The sequence below is a fragment of the Lactuca serriola genome, chromosome 6 (assembly GCF_051521515.1).
Source record: "Lactuca serriola cultivar US96UC23 chromosome 6, Lser_US96UC23_V15, whole genome shotgun sequence".
Classification (NCBI taxonomy): Eukaryota; Viridiplantae; Streptophyta; class Magnoliopsida; order Asterales; family Asteraceae; genus Lactuca; species Lactuca serriola.
Window position 1 is genome coordinate 6,611,666 of NC_136413.1, and position 15,640 is coordinate 6,627,305.

Genomic DNA, 15,640 nt, shown 5'->3' on the forward strand with positions numbered 1-15,640 from the left:
TAATGATTTGGATGAGACAAAAGCATTTGATGAGTGGATTCTTAAAACCAGAGAAGGTAATACTGGTGGCCCTAATGATGGTGAAGTTGAAGTTGAATTTCCAGAAGACGCTATTGTTCGCTTTACAGCTGACCATATTCATTCAATTGTATCCACCATTTATCCATCATTTGAAAACCGTCTTGATGATCCATTATATTTTTAAGATAAAACTATTTTGGTACCTACAAATGAAGAATTTGATGCTACCAATGACTACATTTTAGGATTGATGAAAGATGAAGGGAAAACATATATGAGTTCAAACTCTTTATGTGAGATAAAGTTACCGGATTTTTTTGAGGAATCAATCTACTATTCAGTCGTGTTGAATGGTTTTAAGGCGTCTAGAATTTCCAACCATAAACTTACACTAAAAATAGGTGTTCTAGTCATGTTACTTTGCAATATCGAACAAACCAAAGGACTATGCAATGGTACTAGGTTACATATTGTTAGGATTGGAAGACATGTCATTGAAGTCTGAATCATATATGCTAGATTTTTCAACGAGACTACTTATATACATTGCATGAAGTTAACTCCATCTAATTATAGAATTTCATTCCGTATTTAGCGGAGGCAATTCCCCATAGTTGTTTATTTTGTTATGGTCATTAACAAAAGTCAATGATAATAATTATCAAATGTTGGATTATACTTGCGTAGGTTCGTCTTCACTCATTGTCAGTTGTATGTGTTTTTGTTTCTCGTGTCACAAGTGAAAAATGATTGAAAGTACTCATATATGACGAGGGTCGTCCGACTAATAAAACAAAAAGTTATGTCTACAAAGAGATCTTTTAACAATTATAGATATTCAAGTGTTTCATTGTTTTTTTTTTTTCAGACATTTCAATGTTATCAATAATACTAAATCTGTTTCTATTACTTTATTTTTTATAGTGACAACTTTTTTATACCTTTATTTGTATATTTTTATATGTTCTCCGCGTCTTACGCGGGTCATAATCTAGTTAGTGGTTAAGTGATACGCAAGTTTATTAATTTGCCTTTTTCTTTTAAAATATTGATATTATTATTGACGCAAAAAATAACTCAAACAATAAAAAAACATTATATTAAACTCTAAAAGAACTTGTAATAATAATAGTCTAATAATATATATATATATATATATATATATATATCTTTTTTTTACAAAATAAAAGTACATGACCCTTTATAAATTAAACCATTTGCCTTTTTCAATCGTCAACCAATCGCAATCCTTTTAACTTTTAGAGAGAGTGAGAGAAAAAATCCTCCACACAGATGGCTTCTTCTTTCTTACTCACGGTGGTGGTTGCGCTCATGGTGATGTCTGTATCCGTGTCGACGGCACAGGCGCAGGCAGACTGTGCGTCGAAGCTAGTCCCGTGCGCTCAGTACCTCAACGCCACCACAAAGCCGCCCAACACCTGTTGCGATCCGATCAAGGAGGCGGTGGCCACCGATCTACAATGTCTGTGTAACCTCTATGAGAATCCTGCCTTCTTGTCTGGAATCGGAATCAATATTGCTCAGGCACTTCGTCTTCCTCAATTGTGTGGAATCCCCTCTGACACTAGCGCCTGTAACACTACTGGTTAGCAATCGTTTTCCTTAATCACTATTTTGCTTTAGCTTTTTAGATCTCACGATACCAAATCAGTATTCAGTACGATGTTTTTCGATCCACCTCTAAAGCCGATAACTCAGTAAAATCAATATCACCATTTGATTATTTCAAACAGATTGTTGATAAAATTATACTACAGAAGAACTCGAATCAATCATCATAAGGCATCGATCGATTGATGATATACTGCTATGTAAGCTAATTTTTTATATGATTAAATGTGGCAGCTCAATCTCCAACTCCAACTGGATCCACAACTCAAACTCCACCAGGTACTATTTCATGATCTCCTGACTATGTTTTACCTAATTTTTTTATTATTTCTGATTAATTACTTGGGTAAAATTAGATTTATATCAAGAGAAACAACGATCCTGTTTAATCTATATGAACCTAAATATTAATCATAATTAGTGCAATTAAACTATAACATTTGATACCTTATTCGTCGATTATCGCTCTTCAATTTTGATTTGGTCCGTTTTCTTTGGAAACCAATTCACATCAAATATTGTTTTTTTTACTACAAAAAAAAAAAAAAAAAAACTTCAAAACAAATTATTTTAGATGAAAAGAAATTCAATTTCCCACCAGATAATGAATTTACAACGAATTCACCAGTGTCATTGCGAAATTGTTATTTATTTTAAAACATAAAAATAAATTTGTGTTGTTTTATGACAAATTTTAAATTAAATCTGCAATTTTTTATAACTAAATTATTAATTTATTTAGACATTTATAAGAATATTGGTGGGAATTTAAATGTACAAAATTATTGCTTGATCGTGGAACAAGTTAATTATGTTGGAATTGACTCGGTCAATTGACTAAGTGGTGGCCTTCAATTTTGACCAGGAATTGTTTACCATTGAAATATCTAAACCAAAAACATTTTAATAACTTGTGTTTTATAATTATGAAATACACATTTATTTTATATGATCATTAGTTGTGAGATCCGTATGTTATACGGGTTGTATAAAACAAAAAAATTAAATATGAAGGTTTAAAGAAAAATTTATTTAAATTTAAAATTTAAAATTTAAAATTTGAATTTATAATGAAACATATCATATCATCCATAATAATTGAAAATAATTTTGCCACATGTCACTCTCTCATTAACTTCGACACATGTCATTTTTTGGTATTTTTGAATAAATGTTTTTACCATGTGTCATTTTCTCATTGTTTATCTTTTTTTAATTAACACATCATATTTAAACCTCAATTATTAATTGTCTTATCTAAAAATAATAATTAAATTACAATATTACAACTCATATTATTGAATATGATGTGTTAATTAAAAAAAGATACAATGAGAAAATGACACATGGTAAAAACATTTATTCAAAAATACCAAAAAATGACATGTGTCGAAGTTAATGAGAGAGTGACATGTGGCAAAATTATTTTCAATTATTAGAGATGATGGTGATGATGATTGGGCAAAAAGAATTATGGAAAGTTGCATCTTTGATTCTTTATACTATCAATCCATGCAAGTTTAAAACACTATTTTTTATATTTATAAAATACATATTTGGTTTGAATGCAATTTAATTAAAATATTTGATTTGAAAAAATTGAATTACTTTACCACCATACAAACCTAATCGGCAAAAAAAAGTTTATTTAAATACCCAATATGGAACTTTTTTTTTTCTAGCTGTAATAATTTAAATTTTATAGGAAAAATATTATGAAGTAAAGTAAATTATAGTAGCATCCTTAAAGTTATGTGTATTTTACAGGTAGGACCCCTGGGGCTGGGGGTGGAAACGGTGTAGGTAAAATTGCTTCAAGTGGGGTTATTGGTTTACTATTATTGATTTCGGCTTGCATGATGTTATTCTAAGTTGGGAGTTGTAGAAATGTCTTCATATATGATTAATTGTTGTGACATCATATGTTATATAATTCTTGGTGTAAAAACCATATATATTTATTTATGGTTCTTATGAGTGTAATTTAATAAATCAAAGGCTATTAGTTTCCCATGTGTTTATTTAATTACCTTTTCTTTTCGTTCAAAATAAATGGGTTTGTACGTCTTAAGTGTATATTTTAGTTAACATCTAACAAAATTTATTTATGATCATATAATCTTGGGTAGGGGTCACATCAAATCTATTGGATGTTATATTTTATCAACCCATCCAATCCAATGTAGTAAACACAATCCGAAGGAACCAAACCAATCCAGTTGGATGTTGGACCGGATTGGTTTTATCCATTAGTTATTCATTATTCAACCAATTATAACTATAACTATGACAACTAAAAATAAACTGTATATAATTACATAAAATAAGACTAACAAAGAAACATTAACTTCAAGTCCAACCTATTTTTGTATTAAATAATTAATAATTTTATTTTGATTGATAATAATATTGGATATTTATTTGATTAAAATTAGATATCCAATTGGATCGATCAGCTTAGTTATCTATTGGATTTTCAGGTTGATCCATTAATCTATCCAATCAAATTGGATTTTAATATTTTGCATCCATTCCAATCTAATTGTAATTGGATATCCAATCCAATTGGTTAGCTCATAATTGGATTGATTAATTTTTGCATACTCCTAATCTTGGGTAGATTTAATTTGGATCTTTAGATTTTTAGAATTGATAGTTTCTAACATTGTAAAGAGGTTTATGTTATAGAAAATATATGTTTGATATAATCGATTTCAACCGTGTTGTTTTGGAATCTCATACGTAACCCTAAGGTTATTTGTTTGTTATTTGGAAGTGTTTGTTGTGTGGTTGGTAATCTAATAGTGACATGAGTCCAAAGGATATGAAGATCATTGTTGGTTGGGACCTGGAGACATTTGAGGCCATGCTTATGGATAGCTTAGACCAAGCTATTCATTGTCTTATTTGTAAACTCGTTTTCCATTTGACGTTAATCGTGAAATCATGCAAAACATGTCCAATTTGAATATAACATTATATTATATGATTAAACATATTAATCATGAAAACCATGAAAACCACATTCAACATATTAATCATAAGCACGAAAACCATGAAATCTTGCAAAAACATGTTTAATTTAAAAAAGAACATATATTATGATTAAACATATTAATCATGAAAACCACATTCAGAAATCATAAAGTTTAAACATTCCAACAAAAATTCAAAATGTCTAAACTCTAAACAAAAGCCATAAGTGATGTACAATCAAGCATTATCCAAGGCTAAATAAATAAACTAAAACATGTCTCTAATCACAAGTCAATCATACATCACTAATCATAAATAACACTAACACGTTTGCTTAAGACACACATCAAATTAATATGCTATTTTGGAAAGTATGATGAGACACATATGAAATACTCATATAAAATCACATATATACCCGACTTAGTCCAACTACGAAACCCAACCAAATGCCTTCTACACCTTGTACATACCCATTATCACCTTAATCAATGCTAGTGTTGTAAAACTCGCCGAGTTAGCCGATTACTCTTCTGAGTACTCACTATTAGGCCCCTTACCGAGGCGAGTTATAGAATCCCGATTACTCCCTGATCAGCCCCTTACTGAACTGAGTAGTGTTGTAAATTGCAGTCAACTTGGTGATTAATATGTATAATATACTTAATGATTTGTTATTTAACACACACACACATGCGATTATTACTACATATATATCTTAAATTTTCTGTAATTATTCATGAAGTGAGACCATTATGTGTTTTTTAGCTTTTATGTATTCATATGTATCTAATTTTGTTACATATTCCAATCAAGTTTATGATTTTAACTTATGATTTTAACATATACTCTCGGGTACACCCGGGTACTCGCTACTCGGTAGTCGGCCGAATAGGTACCGAGTAACGAGTTCTACAACCTTGATTAATACAATTGCGAAGCCCCTAAGTTTGATGGGCCAATCTCTCGTTCAAAACTTAACAAAGATTACATATCTATCTATACACACGTTATCCATTACTGCTCTCTACACTCATACGATTTGGCACATACTTTCTAGTCCATGGCCACACATGATCTGTCCGCCAATGAATGGTTAGGGCCATGGAATCCTAAAAACGAGGTCTTAGGTTTAAAACTGTACATACTCCATACTATTTGATTCACCACTTCTCACTTATTAACCTTAACATCCATGTGATGTGATACTCTTAGGGAAATGTTTACCCTTTTTACCTTCTCGATAAATCTTCTACAAAATTTAGATTTTTGAACAAAAACATTAAAAGTCAGAAATCAAAAGTAAATAATGAATAAACTTAATTGCAAAAATGGTCCTTATGGTATGCAATTTTTTTTAGGGTTTTGATCCAAACCACGAGTTTTTTGGTTTTGTGGTCATTTTGGACTGGTTTGTTTGTGAGAATGGTCCCAGTACTGTTGTTGAAGGATGCTACAAGCCATTTACTTCAAATATTGCTAATACAAGGGATGAGATGATTGGGGTTCAGGATAATGACCATATTGATGGATGCTACAACACCCCACCTGTTAATGATGATGAACAATATAATGAGCTTTTTGATAACCTTATGGAAAATTTACTTGGAAGTAAAGAGGATGTTGAAGAGTATGAATACCCTCACATGCATGACACATGAGGGGGGGTTAACGGATTCTTTTTAACGAGTGTTAAATACAGGGACCATTCTCATAAACAAGCCCGTCCAAAAGGACCACAAAACCAAAAAACTTGTGGTTTGGACCAAAACCCCAAAAAAATACATATCATAGGGACCATTTTTGGATTTTTGTCTAATGAATATTGGAAATAGTCTAGGGACCAGTTTTACAATATACTTTAAAATAGTTGTAAATGGAAGCTCCTAGAATCATCTTTGTGACTCAAGTCTGAAGTCACCTCCAGTCCATCGCCCAGCTAACCAAAACCGCCCCCAAAACTCTACACAAATTGTAAAACCCTTAGTTTCCATTTTTTCCGGCAAATCTACAACGGCGATGGACGCCGCTAAACTAGAGCAACTAAAGATATTTATCAGTCGGTGCAAGGCCGATCCCTCCATTCTCAGCGATCCTTCACTCTCCTTCTTCCGCGACTATCTTGAAAGGTAAATGCATTCATACAATATGCGGTTTTGTCGCACGTCCTTTTTGATTGGTTATAGATTTATACTAATTCGTATGAAACATGTTTGGTTTTTGATTTCAGCCTCGGAGCTAAACTTCCGTCATCTGCTTACAAGAGTGAATCACAATCGGTACCTCTTTTTTCCTGATTTATTTACTGTTTACAGTTGTTGATGATGAATATGAATGATCGGAGCATTTTTGGGGTAAAAGCTGTATAATGGAGTAAACGCCGTTGTTAGCAAAACTAATCCAAATTAGATGTATGAGTGACCTAATTATTTGTATGCAAATGTATTGATACGCATGAGTCAACTAACTTTCAAGTTCAAAATTGATGTAAATCCATTTGAATCACCAGTTTGACAATGAGAATTTGTATTGATTGGTTATTAAATGATTGAACAACTTTGACCTTGCAGAAGCCTTATGTGGTGGAAGAGGAAGAAGATGATTTTGAAGAACCTGAAGAAGAAGAGGATGAGATAATAGAGTCCGATATTGAATTTGAAGGTGAGACTGTGGAGCCTGATAATGATCCACCACAAAAGGTATGTCCTTACTTCTGTCATCCTTTCTGGTTTGTAATTTGTGATTTTGTATTTTTCTCATAGCTTCTTTTTGTGTCTCTTTGTTTTCAATTTTAGATGGGAGATTCTTCAGTAGAGGTCTCTGAAGAAAATCGTGATGCTTCTCAAGAGGCCAAAGCAAAGGGCATGGAAGCAATTTCTGATGGTTTGTTACCCTTTTTCATGTGAAGTTGTGCTTGTTACTTTTTAATTAGTGCTAATTGATTGTTGTTAACAGGTAAGCTAGAGGAAGCAATTGAGCACCTCACTGAGGCAATACTGCTCAACCCCACTTCTGCTATTATGTATGCAACAAGAGGTACAACTGAGTTTGAGTTTTGACTAAATTTTACTTTTTTGAATGTAGTTTCTTGTCTGTGTTTTCTTTTAACCTTTTTTTTTTCCTCTCTCAATAAAGCTTCTGTTTATATCAAAATGAAGAAACCAAATGCTGCGATTCGAGATGCTGATGCTGCTCTACAGGTAGTTCCTTTTTTCCATATATGTTGACAAGACAAATGGTGTCTATTGTTGGTTTATCAGTTTCTTTCATATCTCACCTCATTGTATATATATTTTTTTGATGAATAATTCCAGATAAATCCAGATTCTGCTAAAGGCTATAAGTCACGTGGAATTGCACTATCAATGCTTGGTCAATGGGAAAAGGCTGCAAAAGATCTTCATGTAGCTTCAAATATTGATTTTGATGAAGAAATAAGTACCATTCTCAAGAAGGTTAATTGTCAAACCACATTATCATTTTTTAAACTGATTTATGAATCCTGATTCTTATTTTGTGGTGCATTTAGGTTGAACCAAATGCATACAAGATTGTGGAACATCGTAGGAAATATGATAAGCTAAGAAAAGAAAGGGAGGACAGGAAAATAGAACGTGAGAGGCAACGTCGCAGGGCTGAAGCCAAGGTAAATTCTTTCTTTTAATATGATGGAATGGAATCACAAAGGAATGGAATGAACAACGTAATGGAATGGAATGAATCATTACATTCCATTGTCGCGTTTGGTTGAAGGAATGGATTGAGTTGTATAAACATGTTGTTTGTTATGTATAGATAGAAAAAACTATGTGAAACTAAATTGATAAATCAACAAAAAAATGATATTTTGTAAATATGAACTTTAATTAAATAAAAGCATACCGTTAAATAAATTATATATAAGCATATTTTGTTTTGTTTGATATGTTGTATATATTTCAAATGGTTAAAAACAGGCATGTATCATCTAAAAAATTTGTACAAAATAAGTAGATACCATGAAATCTTGAAATAAAATTATATAATAAGAAATATATTTAGTCGTCCGTGTAAAATAAAAACATTTCATGAGGAATGCTTCATTCCATTCCTTTGTTGAAAACAAATAGGATTTTTTTTTCATTCAAACATTCCATTCCCTTTTCTATTACTGATGTCATCACATGTTATGCATAGGCTGCATATGAGAAGGCTAAAAAAGAAGAAAAAGCATCTTCAAGTGAAAGAACCGGAGGAATGCCAGGTGGCTTCCCCGGTGGAATGCCATTCCCAGGTGGCATGCCAGGTGGGTTCCCAGGTGGCATGCCAGGTGGATTCCCTGGTGGCATGCCAGGTGGGTTCCCTGGTGGCATGCCAGGTGGATTCCCTGGTGGTGGAATGCCAGGTGGATTCCCAGGAGGTGGTATGCCAGGTGGGTTCCCTGGTGGCGGTGCAGCAGGAGGTGGAATGCCAGGTGGCGGTGCAGCTGGAGGTGGTATGCCAGGTGGCATTGACTACAGCAAGATCTTAAATGTGAGTCACTTTTAGTTTTACATTTGATGATTACATTTAATTTAAATAAATATATTAAGTAAATATTTGATGTATTGAAATGGGTACACAGGACCCTGAGTTGATGGCAGCATTCAAAGATCCTGAAGTAATGGCTGCTCTGCAAGATGGTATGTGATTTAATTTCAGTTTTGGAAATTTTTGTAAACATTATTGTTATGGAAAGATATAGAAATAAAAGTAATTTATAATCACAATATATTTAATTGTTTGTTTGCAGTGATGAAGAATCCAGCGAATCTTGCAAAGCACCAAGCAAACCCAAAGGTGGCTCCACTCATTGCTAAAATGATGAGCAAATTTGGTGGGGCCAATTAAAAACCTTGTTAGTACCATTTATTTACATTAAAACGAGTGAGTGAGGTTTTTAACTAGAAAGAAAAATGTGCAATTTTTGAGAAGGATACTTTCAAGACATTCTTGTTTTCATTTTTACTTAAACAGCAACTGGAATTGGAAATTTTAAACAAAGTATTTGTAATCGGAAGGATTTGGAAGTTGACATGTGTTTGATTTGGAATCTTAATTACTACTATGATTTAGTAATAGTGTTGAGAGAGAGAGATGAAATCTCAATGAGTAAGATGCCAAATGAGTTGGAATGTATAGTGGTTATGGTTTGGTTGTTATCCATGGTAACATATGTTTGTGTCGATATTATTTATCATGGGAAGAATTTTTAGGTTATATTTTTTTTAATACACCATACTATTACTAAATAATAGTAATTAAGTTTTTGTTTTGTTACTTGAAATACAAGAGAAGATAGTGTGTTTAAGAAGGTTAAGACATGAATGATTTGATTTTATTTAGGACATGATTTTAGATGCAAGGACGACGAAGCTTAAAATCAGGGTAGTGAAATAGCATATTGCATATTGGTAATTTCCTTGAACATGATTTTAGATGCGAGGATGAAGAAGCTTAAAACGAGGGTAGTGAAATTAGATATACTTATTCACCTTGTTACTGTTTTAGTACACTTTTATCATATTTCTGCCAATCTCCTAAATACTAAAAGAAATAATACAACTGAAACATTTTTCTTCTCTTCTCTACCAAAGAAAACGTACAATAAAGTATTAACTACCTTCTACTAGGGAATGGTGTTTCACTTCTTCCTAAAAACATGGAAACTAAAATGATCAAGTAAGTTGGTAAACAAAATAAACTAAGTAAAGTAAATCCATATGAGTTGATCGGTGAGAGGGCTGTTGACATTATTTAGATGTATGGATTTCGTATAAATACTCCCACCCTGAAAAATGGCTTTGTCCTCAAGGTCCAGATGATTTTGTGGTATGGAAGTTCACGTTGAGTCTGTCACCAACTGAAGGAGGAGAAATTTTAATGGGTTGCATTGGTGACATACATGGTTGCTATTTTACGGGGCACTTGTAATTTATAAACTTCATTTTAATTTGCCAAACATGTCATATTTATTTTTTTTTCTCGAAAAAATAACAAACTACTGCGTACCAAACATAACCTACCTAAATGGTAATTCATTATGATACATTGTTTTGAGTTTATATTAATAAAAGAGAAATAAAATGTTACTAAATAATTACTTATCGTATTAGCGGCGTAGCTTATTGCCCGTTTGCTTTCCATTGACTATATTTGATTTCAATCCACTCAAAATTTGACAAAAGAAAAAAAAAAGTTTCTTTATTTTCAGCATGATTTAAGGTCTTTGGGCAAAATGAGGTCGCATTTGTTACAATCACCATAATGGCAAATATGACTTTTTCCTTATGTGTTAAAAATCTTGGAATTTGGACCCAGTAATAAACGTTGCAATTATCATCCGTTTTATGTCAATTTCTACACCGGATCAAACTAGACGTTTTCTTTAAAAACTGGTTTGAACTTGTGCTAGAACCGCTAAAAACCTTTTGAACTAGTTTCTTGGACTCGAATAGTTGAATTTCACTTAATCCCTTAAAAACAACTCATTTTTAATGCAAACTGAGCAATTCAATGGCATTGGAAATGAACCATCTCCAGGATTCTCGAAATTCTCACACTTCACTTTCTTTAACTACTTGTGATCTTCAATACTCGATGAATTTGGTTTGTAAATGCACATCACACACTTTAATTTCAGATCTTTTTTTAAGCTATGAAATAAATTGCTTGTACTTATGAGCAAAAGTTCTTCCTCAACCGACTCCCTTTTCTTTCAAGGACCAAATCTGACAACGGTGGTTCCCCTTCCCTCTCATGATATGTGTCGATGGAAGGGATAACTCGATTTAAGTGAAGCGAGAGAGCTATATTGGTGAGCACAAGACTATAAGCAAACACAAACAAGCCATAGATGGTTGTGATGAAAGGCGTCGAAGATGGTTCGTGAAGGAGTTACTGGAGAAGGTTGAAAAGAAAGGAGTTGGCGATTGTTGGTAAAGGAGTTACCAGATAGGGTTAGTACTAGGAATGGAGAAGATCGCCTTCACATGATATTTTTATTAAAAAAATGAAAGGAAAAGCCACATTTTTGTTAGTTTAATTTTTGATTTTGAAAAAAATACAAAAATGGCACCTAGACTAAATGCATTCGGGAATCCGGAATGAAATTGGTTAATTACCTTATTTAACAGGTAAAATAATAATAATAATAATAAGCAAAAAGTTCATTGTTCTACAGTGTCAATTTTTCTTGTATATATGTATGCATGAAAATAAACAATACATAAAAATTATGGAAACAGGGTCGAACCGGTCACAAGAACGGTTCAACTAAAAAACCAGTTTTTAAAACATTTTTTTCCCGATTTTTAATTTCTTTAGTAATTTATTGATTTAAAATAAAGTAATCATATATGTAAATCTTCTATTTATCACCATGTTAAATTTTATTTTCATATGACCAATACACAATTATGTTAGATTTAATAGAGTTTATGTTTGAGATCTAGATAACATTTGGATCATGTGAACACTTTCCAAACTGGTATTTTTATCCTATGCATGGGTTGCAAGAAATCCAGCCTACGATAATCCAAGAGTACACTTACGATTCTAGACACAAAACTCGTAAGCAAAATTGCTAGAAAGATTATGTGTTCATTTGAAGAAAAAAAGAGCTAATGATTTTCGTGTGTCTCTTCTAAAAAACAAGAGCTGTTTATATGATAAACGAGATTAAGATTTCTCTTAGGGTTGGTCATCATTGGTTGCTTTAAAAGCAAGCCAGAAAATCCGAAATTTAATGAGGATTTAGGGTTTCTAAAACTAACGAATTTCGTTAGTTTTACCATAATCACCCTAAATAATCTTAATTTCCCATTATGTTCCCTTATGTAATGGGGATTTAGGGTTTCTCTTAGGCTCTGCCCCTTGGACCCCGCTAGGGGCGCAACCTCTAGACCCCGCCCCTTTGGAAACCGTGGACCCAGGGGCGTTGCCCCCGGACCCCTCGACTTGTTGTGAAACCGGTTTTTAATTCAATTTTCTGCATGCGTGCACTCCACACAAAAACTATATATATATATATATATATATATATATATATATATATATATATATATATTAGAATACAAATTATGAACCCCTTACCTCACATGTTAGTTCCAATTACATAAAATGACGCGGTGACACTAAAATTACAAAACAAATTATTCTTAATCAAATGGTACACAATAGTCCAAACGGAAATAGTTATGAACTATTAAATTTTATGAACGTTACATTCCACTTCTTTTTTACTTCCTAATAGTGTAAATAATACTTTTGAATGTTTATGAATATACCATAACTTGTTTTTTAGAACAAAACCATAATATAATAGCTACTAGCCTACTAGTAATATTGTTTCCTTATGTTATGTATGCTCCTTTTAAAACATTTGCGACTATATAATAATGTTTTTAAAACCTAAAAATAAATATTACAAAGGTTTCCCGTTAAAGGTTAGTATTTGTAATATTCTAGGTTATCCTTGAACACAAACTCAAAAGCATTAAGAGTAGGTGAGAAAAAGCAAAAAAGCTTTTGTTGAGTACCAAACAAGATTTAGATACATTTTAGGAGCCCCACATTTGCAATTCTTGAAATATGGGTGGCCATTAACTTCAAAAGTAACTGCACTTATTTTCTCTTCACCAAACTCCCCATTTTCGAAAATTTTGCGATTAAAGTACAAATGTCCAACTTCTATTGAAAGCTTTTAAATCTTCATATGACCATTCGTCACATAGTTCATCAACCGACTGACTTTTACTCTTTCTAAGCATACTCGAACACTAATTTGAACACAACAACCATGTCAAGATTAAAAAAATTTGAACTGACGAACTATTGAAAATGTAAGCACAAAGAAAACGTAAATAGAGAATATGCATATCATATCTTTAGATAATAAAGAATATGATGATGACGTGAACTTTTAGAGGGTGTTTGGCTAAGTTTTTTTTTTCTTTTAATCAGTTCCACACCAGTATAAGTTAAAATGAGTGTTTGGATAAAACTAACTTATCAAGATGCCATACCGAAAATAAGTTAAAATCTATAAGCACCCCTCCTAACTTATTAACTTATAAGTTATAAGTTATAAGTTGAAAAGTGCTTATGAAAAGTCATAAACTTAGCCAAACACCCCTTAATATATATATATATATATATATATATATATATATATATATATATATATATATATATATATATATATATATATATATATATATATGAAAACCCAAAAAAAATTAAGAACTCTAAGAGCTCAATTTCATAATTATTGAACATATGAATTTTTATTAAACATGTAAAAATTCTATTTTTTTTCTTTTTTAGTAAGAAAATGGCAAATTCATAATTTTTATAATTTAATATTTTCATTCATATTTTAACACTATATATATATATATATATATATATATATATATATATATATATATATATATATACAATCAATTTACAATTTAATATACAAAATTAACAACTTAATACAATCAATTTTACAATACTTAAAAAAATCCAAAGATGTTAAACTCAAACTCTACTATCACCACTCACAACAACACACTGTCCCCAGCCACATGTGTCATTGTTGCAACTATCATTCCTTCCAAATTATATCTGTATGTATATAAAATCATGTGCTGATAGATTAAATATTAAATTCATAGTAATTATATTGATTCACTTGTTTATAGTTTAATGCAATTCAATTATAAAACTATTACATTCTTACATATTTATAAACACCAAAATAAATATATTTAAAAGAAAATTAATACAAAATTCATACATAGATAATTCATATTTGAACAAAAAGTTATAAAAAAAACACAGCTGAATACAATTCACAGTTTCATACAGTCATTTCACAATTTAATACAATCAATTTACAACTTAATACAATGTATTTACAATTTAATATACAAGTTCACTTTTTAATATAATAAATTCACAGTTTAATACATAAAATTCACAGCTTAAAGTATGTATTATACATAATTTAATATAGTAGGTTTATAGTTTAATTCAATTTATTCATAGTTTAATTCAGTCTATTTACAATTTCTTTTACAACCAACAACATCCTAGAAGATAGAAGGAAAACTATACAATATTATTTGGATAATTAATTCATTCGTTCACAATTTAGCATAAATATTAAATTATATAAAAACACAATTTAATATAGCAAATTCACAGTTTAATTTAGTCTATTTACAATTTAATTTGGTATATTCACAATTTAATTTACAAAATTCACAACTTAATACAATATATTCACATCTAATTCACTATATTCACAACTTAATACAATATTTCACAATTTTTCTTCCTCCTAACATCATCAAATATGAAACTCTTACTATGCTACAATAATCATATCTAGATTAAATGAAAAAAACCACAGTTTAATATACTTGTTTTTTTTATTATATATAATTCACAGTTTAAAATATTAGTTTACACATCCATTCACAACATAAAATATTAGTTCAGACATCCACTCTGAACTTAATAGACTAGTTCAAATACTCATTCACATCATTTACAACTTAAAACATAAATCCTTTTTATTGAGACATTTCATCAAACATATTATGTGCATGTTATTTTCAAAAATCAAAAAGATAGAAAGCAAAGAAGGAGGTGGCAATGGTAGAACCACCACCAACCACCGACAGAAGGTGAGTTCTTAATAAAAAACAACTAGATCTTAACATAAAACACCAGAAGGCGGTGGAACCGCCATCGGCCACCGGAGAAGGCGAGTTTTTGTCATTTCTCGTCAGATCTGACCGCAATAACACTTTTTTGGCTTCAGTTTTTCTCCGGTGTATTCGGTTGTTGGAAAAACTTGACGAAGCTTAAACTACATGTCTGGAAGGAGGTGGAGATGAAGCAGATCTGAAGGGAGATGTGGATCCTCACTAGAACATCATAGATCTATAGTAGGAAATCGTAGATCTAGAGGCGAATTTCATAGATCCAAAGTAGAAAT

The 15,640-nt window shown here is 31.3% G+C and overlaps 2 protein-coding genes across 2 annotated transcripts; both read left to right on the forward strand.

Annotated features, from left to right (window-relative positions):
* The first annotated feature begins 1,238 nt into the window (after window positions 1-1,238).
* LOC145058494 (non-specific lipid transfer protein GPI-anchored 7-like) lies at window positions 1,239-3,666 on the forward strand. The gene is made up of 3 exons (XM_079006391.1): window positions 1,239-1,627; window positions 1,888-1,932; window positions 3,421-3,666. The coding sequence occupies exons 1-3, from the start codon at window positions 1,315-1,317 to the stop codon at window positions 3,522-3,524; spliced, it is 462 nt and encodes a 153-aa protein (XP_078862517.1). The 5' UTR covers window positions 1,239-1,314; the 3' UTR covers window positions 3,525-3,666.
* Window positions 3,667-6,524: 2,858 nt separating this feature from the next.
* On the forward strand, window positions 6,525-9,706 carry LOC145058020 (FAM10 family protein At4g22670-like). The gene is made up of 11 exons (XM_079005938.1): window positions 6,525-6,758; window positions 6,860-6,908; window positions 7,200-7,328; window positions 7,425-7,512; window positions 7,585-7,665; window positions 7,765-7,829; window positions 7,944-8,084; window positions 8,159-8,275; window positions 8,806-9,141; window positions 9,233-9,290; window positions 9,401-9,706. The coding sequence occupies exons 1-11, from the start codon at window positions 6,649-6,651 to the stop codon at window positions 9,496-9,498; spliced, it is 1,272 nt and encodes a 423-aa protein (XP_078862064.1). The 5' UTR covers window positions 6,525-6,648; the 3' UTR covers window positions 9,499-9,706.
* The last annotated feature ends 5,934 nt before the right edge of the window (window positions 9,707-15,640 follow it).

Excerpts from the sequence above, each read along its gene's own strand:
- LOC145058494 (XM_079006391.1), top strand. The coding sequence starts at position 1,315 with ATGGCTTCTTCTTTCTTACTCACGGTGGTGGTTGCGCTCATGGTGATG. Across the intron at positions 1,628-1,887 it reads TAGCGCCTGTAACACTACTG|CTCAATCTCCAACTCCAACT; the intron begins GTTAGCAATCGT and ends TAAATGTGGCAG. Across the intron at positions 1,933-3,420 it reads CACAACTCAAACTCCACCAG|GTAGGACCCCTGGGGCTGGG; the intron begins GTACTATTTCAT and ends TGTATTTTACAG.
- LOC145058020 (XM_079005938.1), top strand. The coding sequence starts at position 6,649 with ATGGACGCCGCTAAACTAGAGCAACTAAAGATATTTATCAGTCGGTGC. Across the intron at positions 6,759-6,859 it reads TTCCGCGACTATCTTGAAAG|CCTCGGAGCTAAACTTCCGT; the intron begins GTAAATGCATTC and ends TTTTGATTTCAG. Across the intron at positions 8,276-8,805 it reads GTCGCAGGGCTGAAGCCAAG|GCTGCATATGAGAAGGCTAA; the intron begins GTAAATTCTTTC and ends TGTTATGCATAG.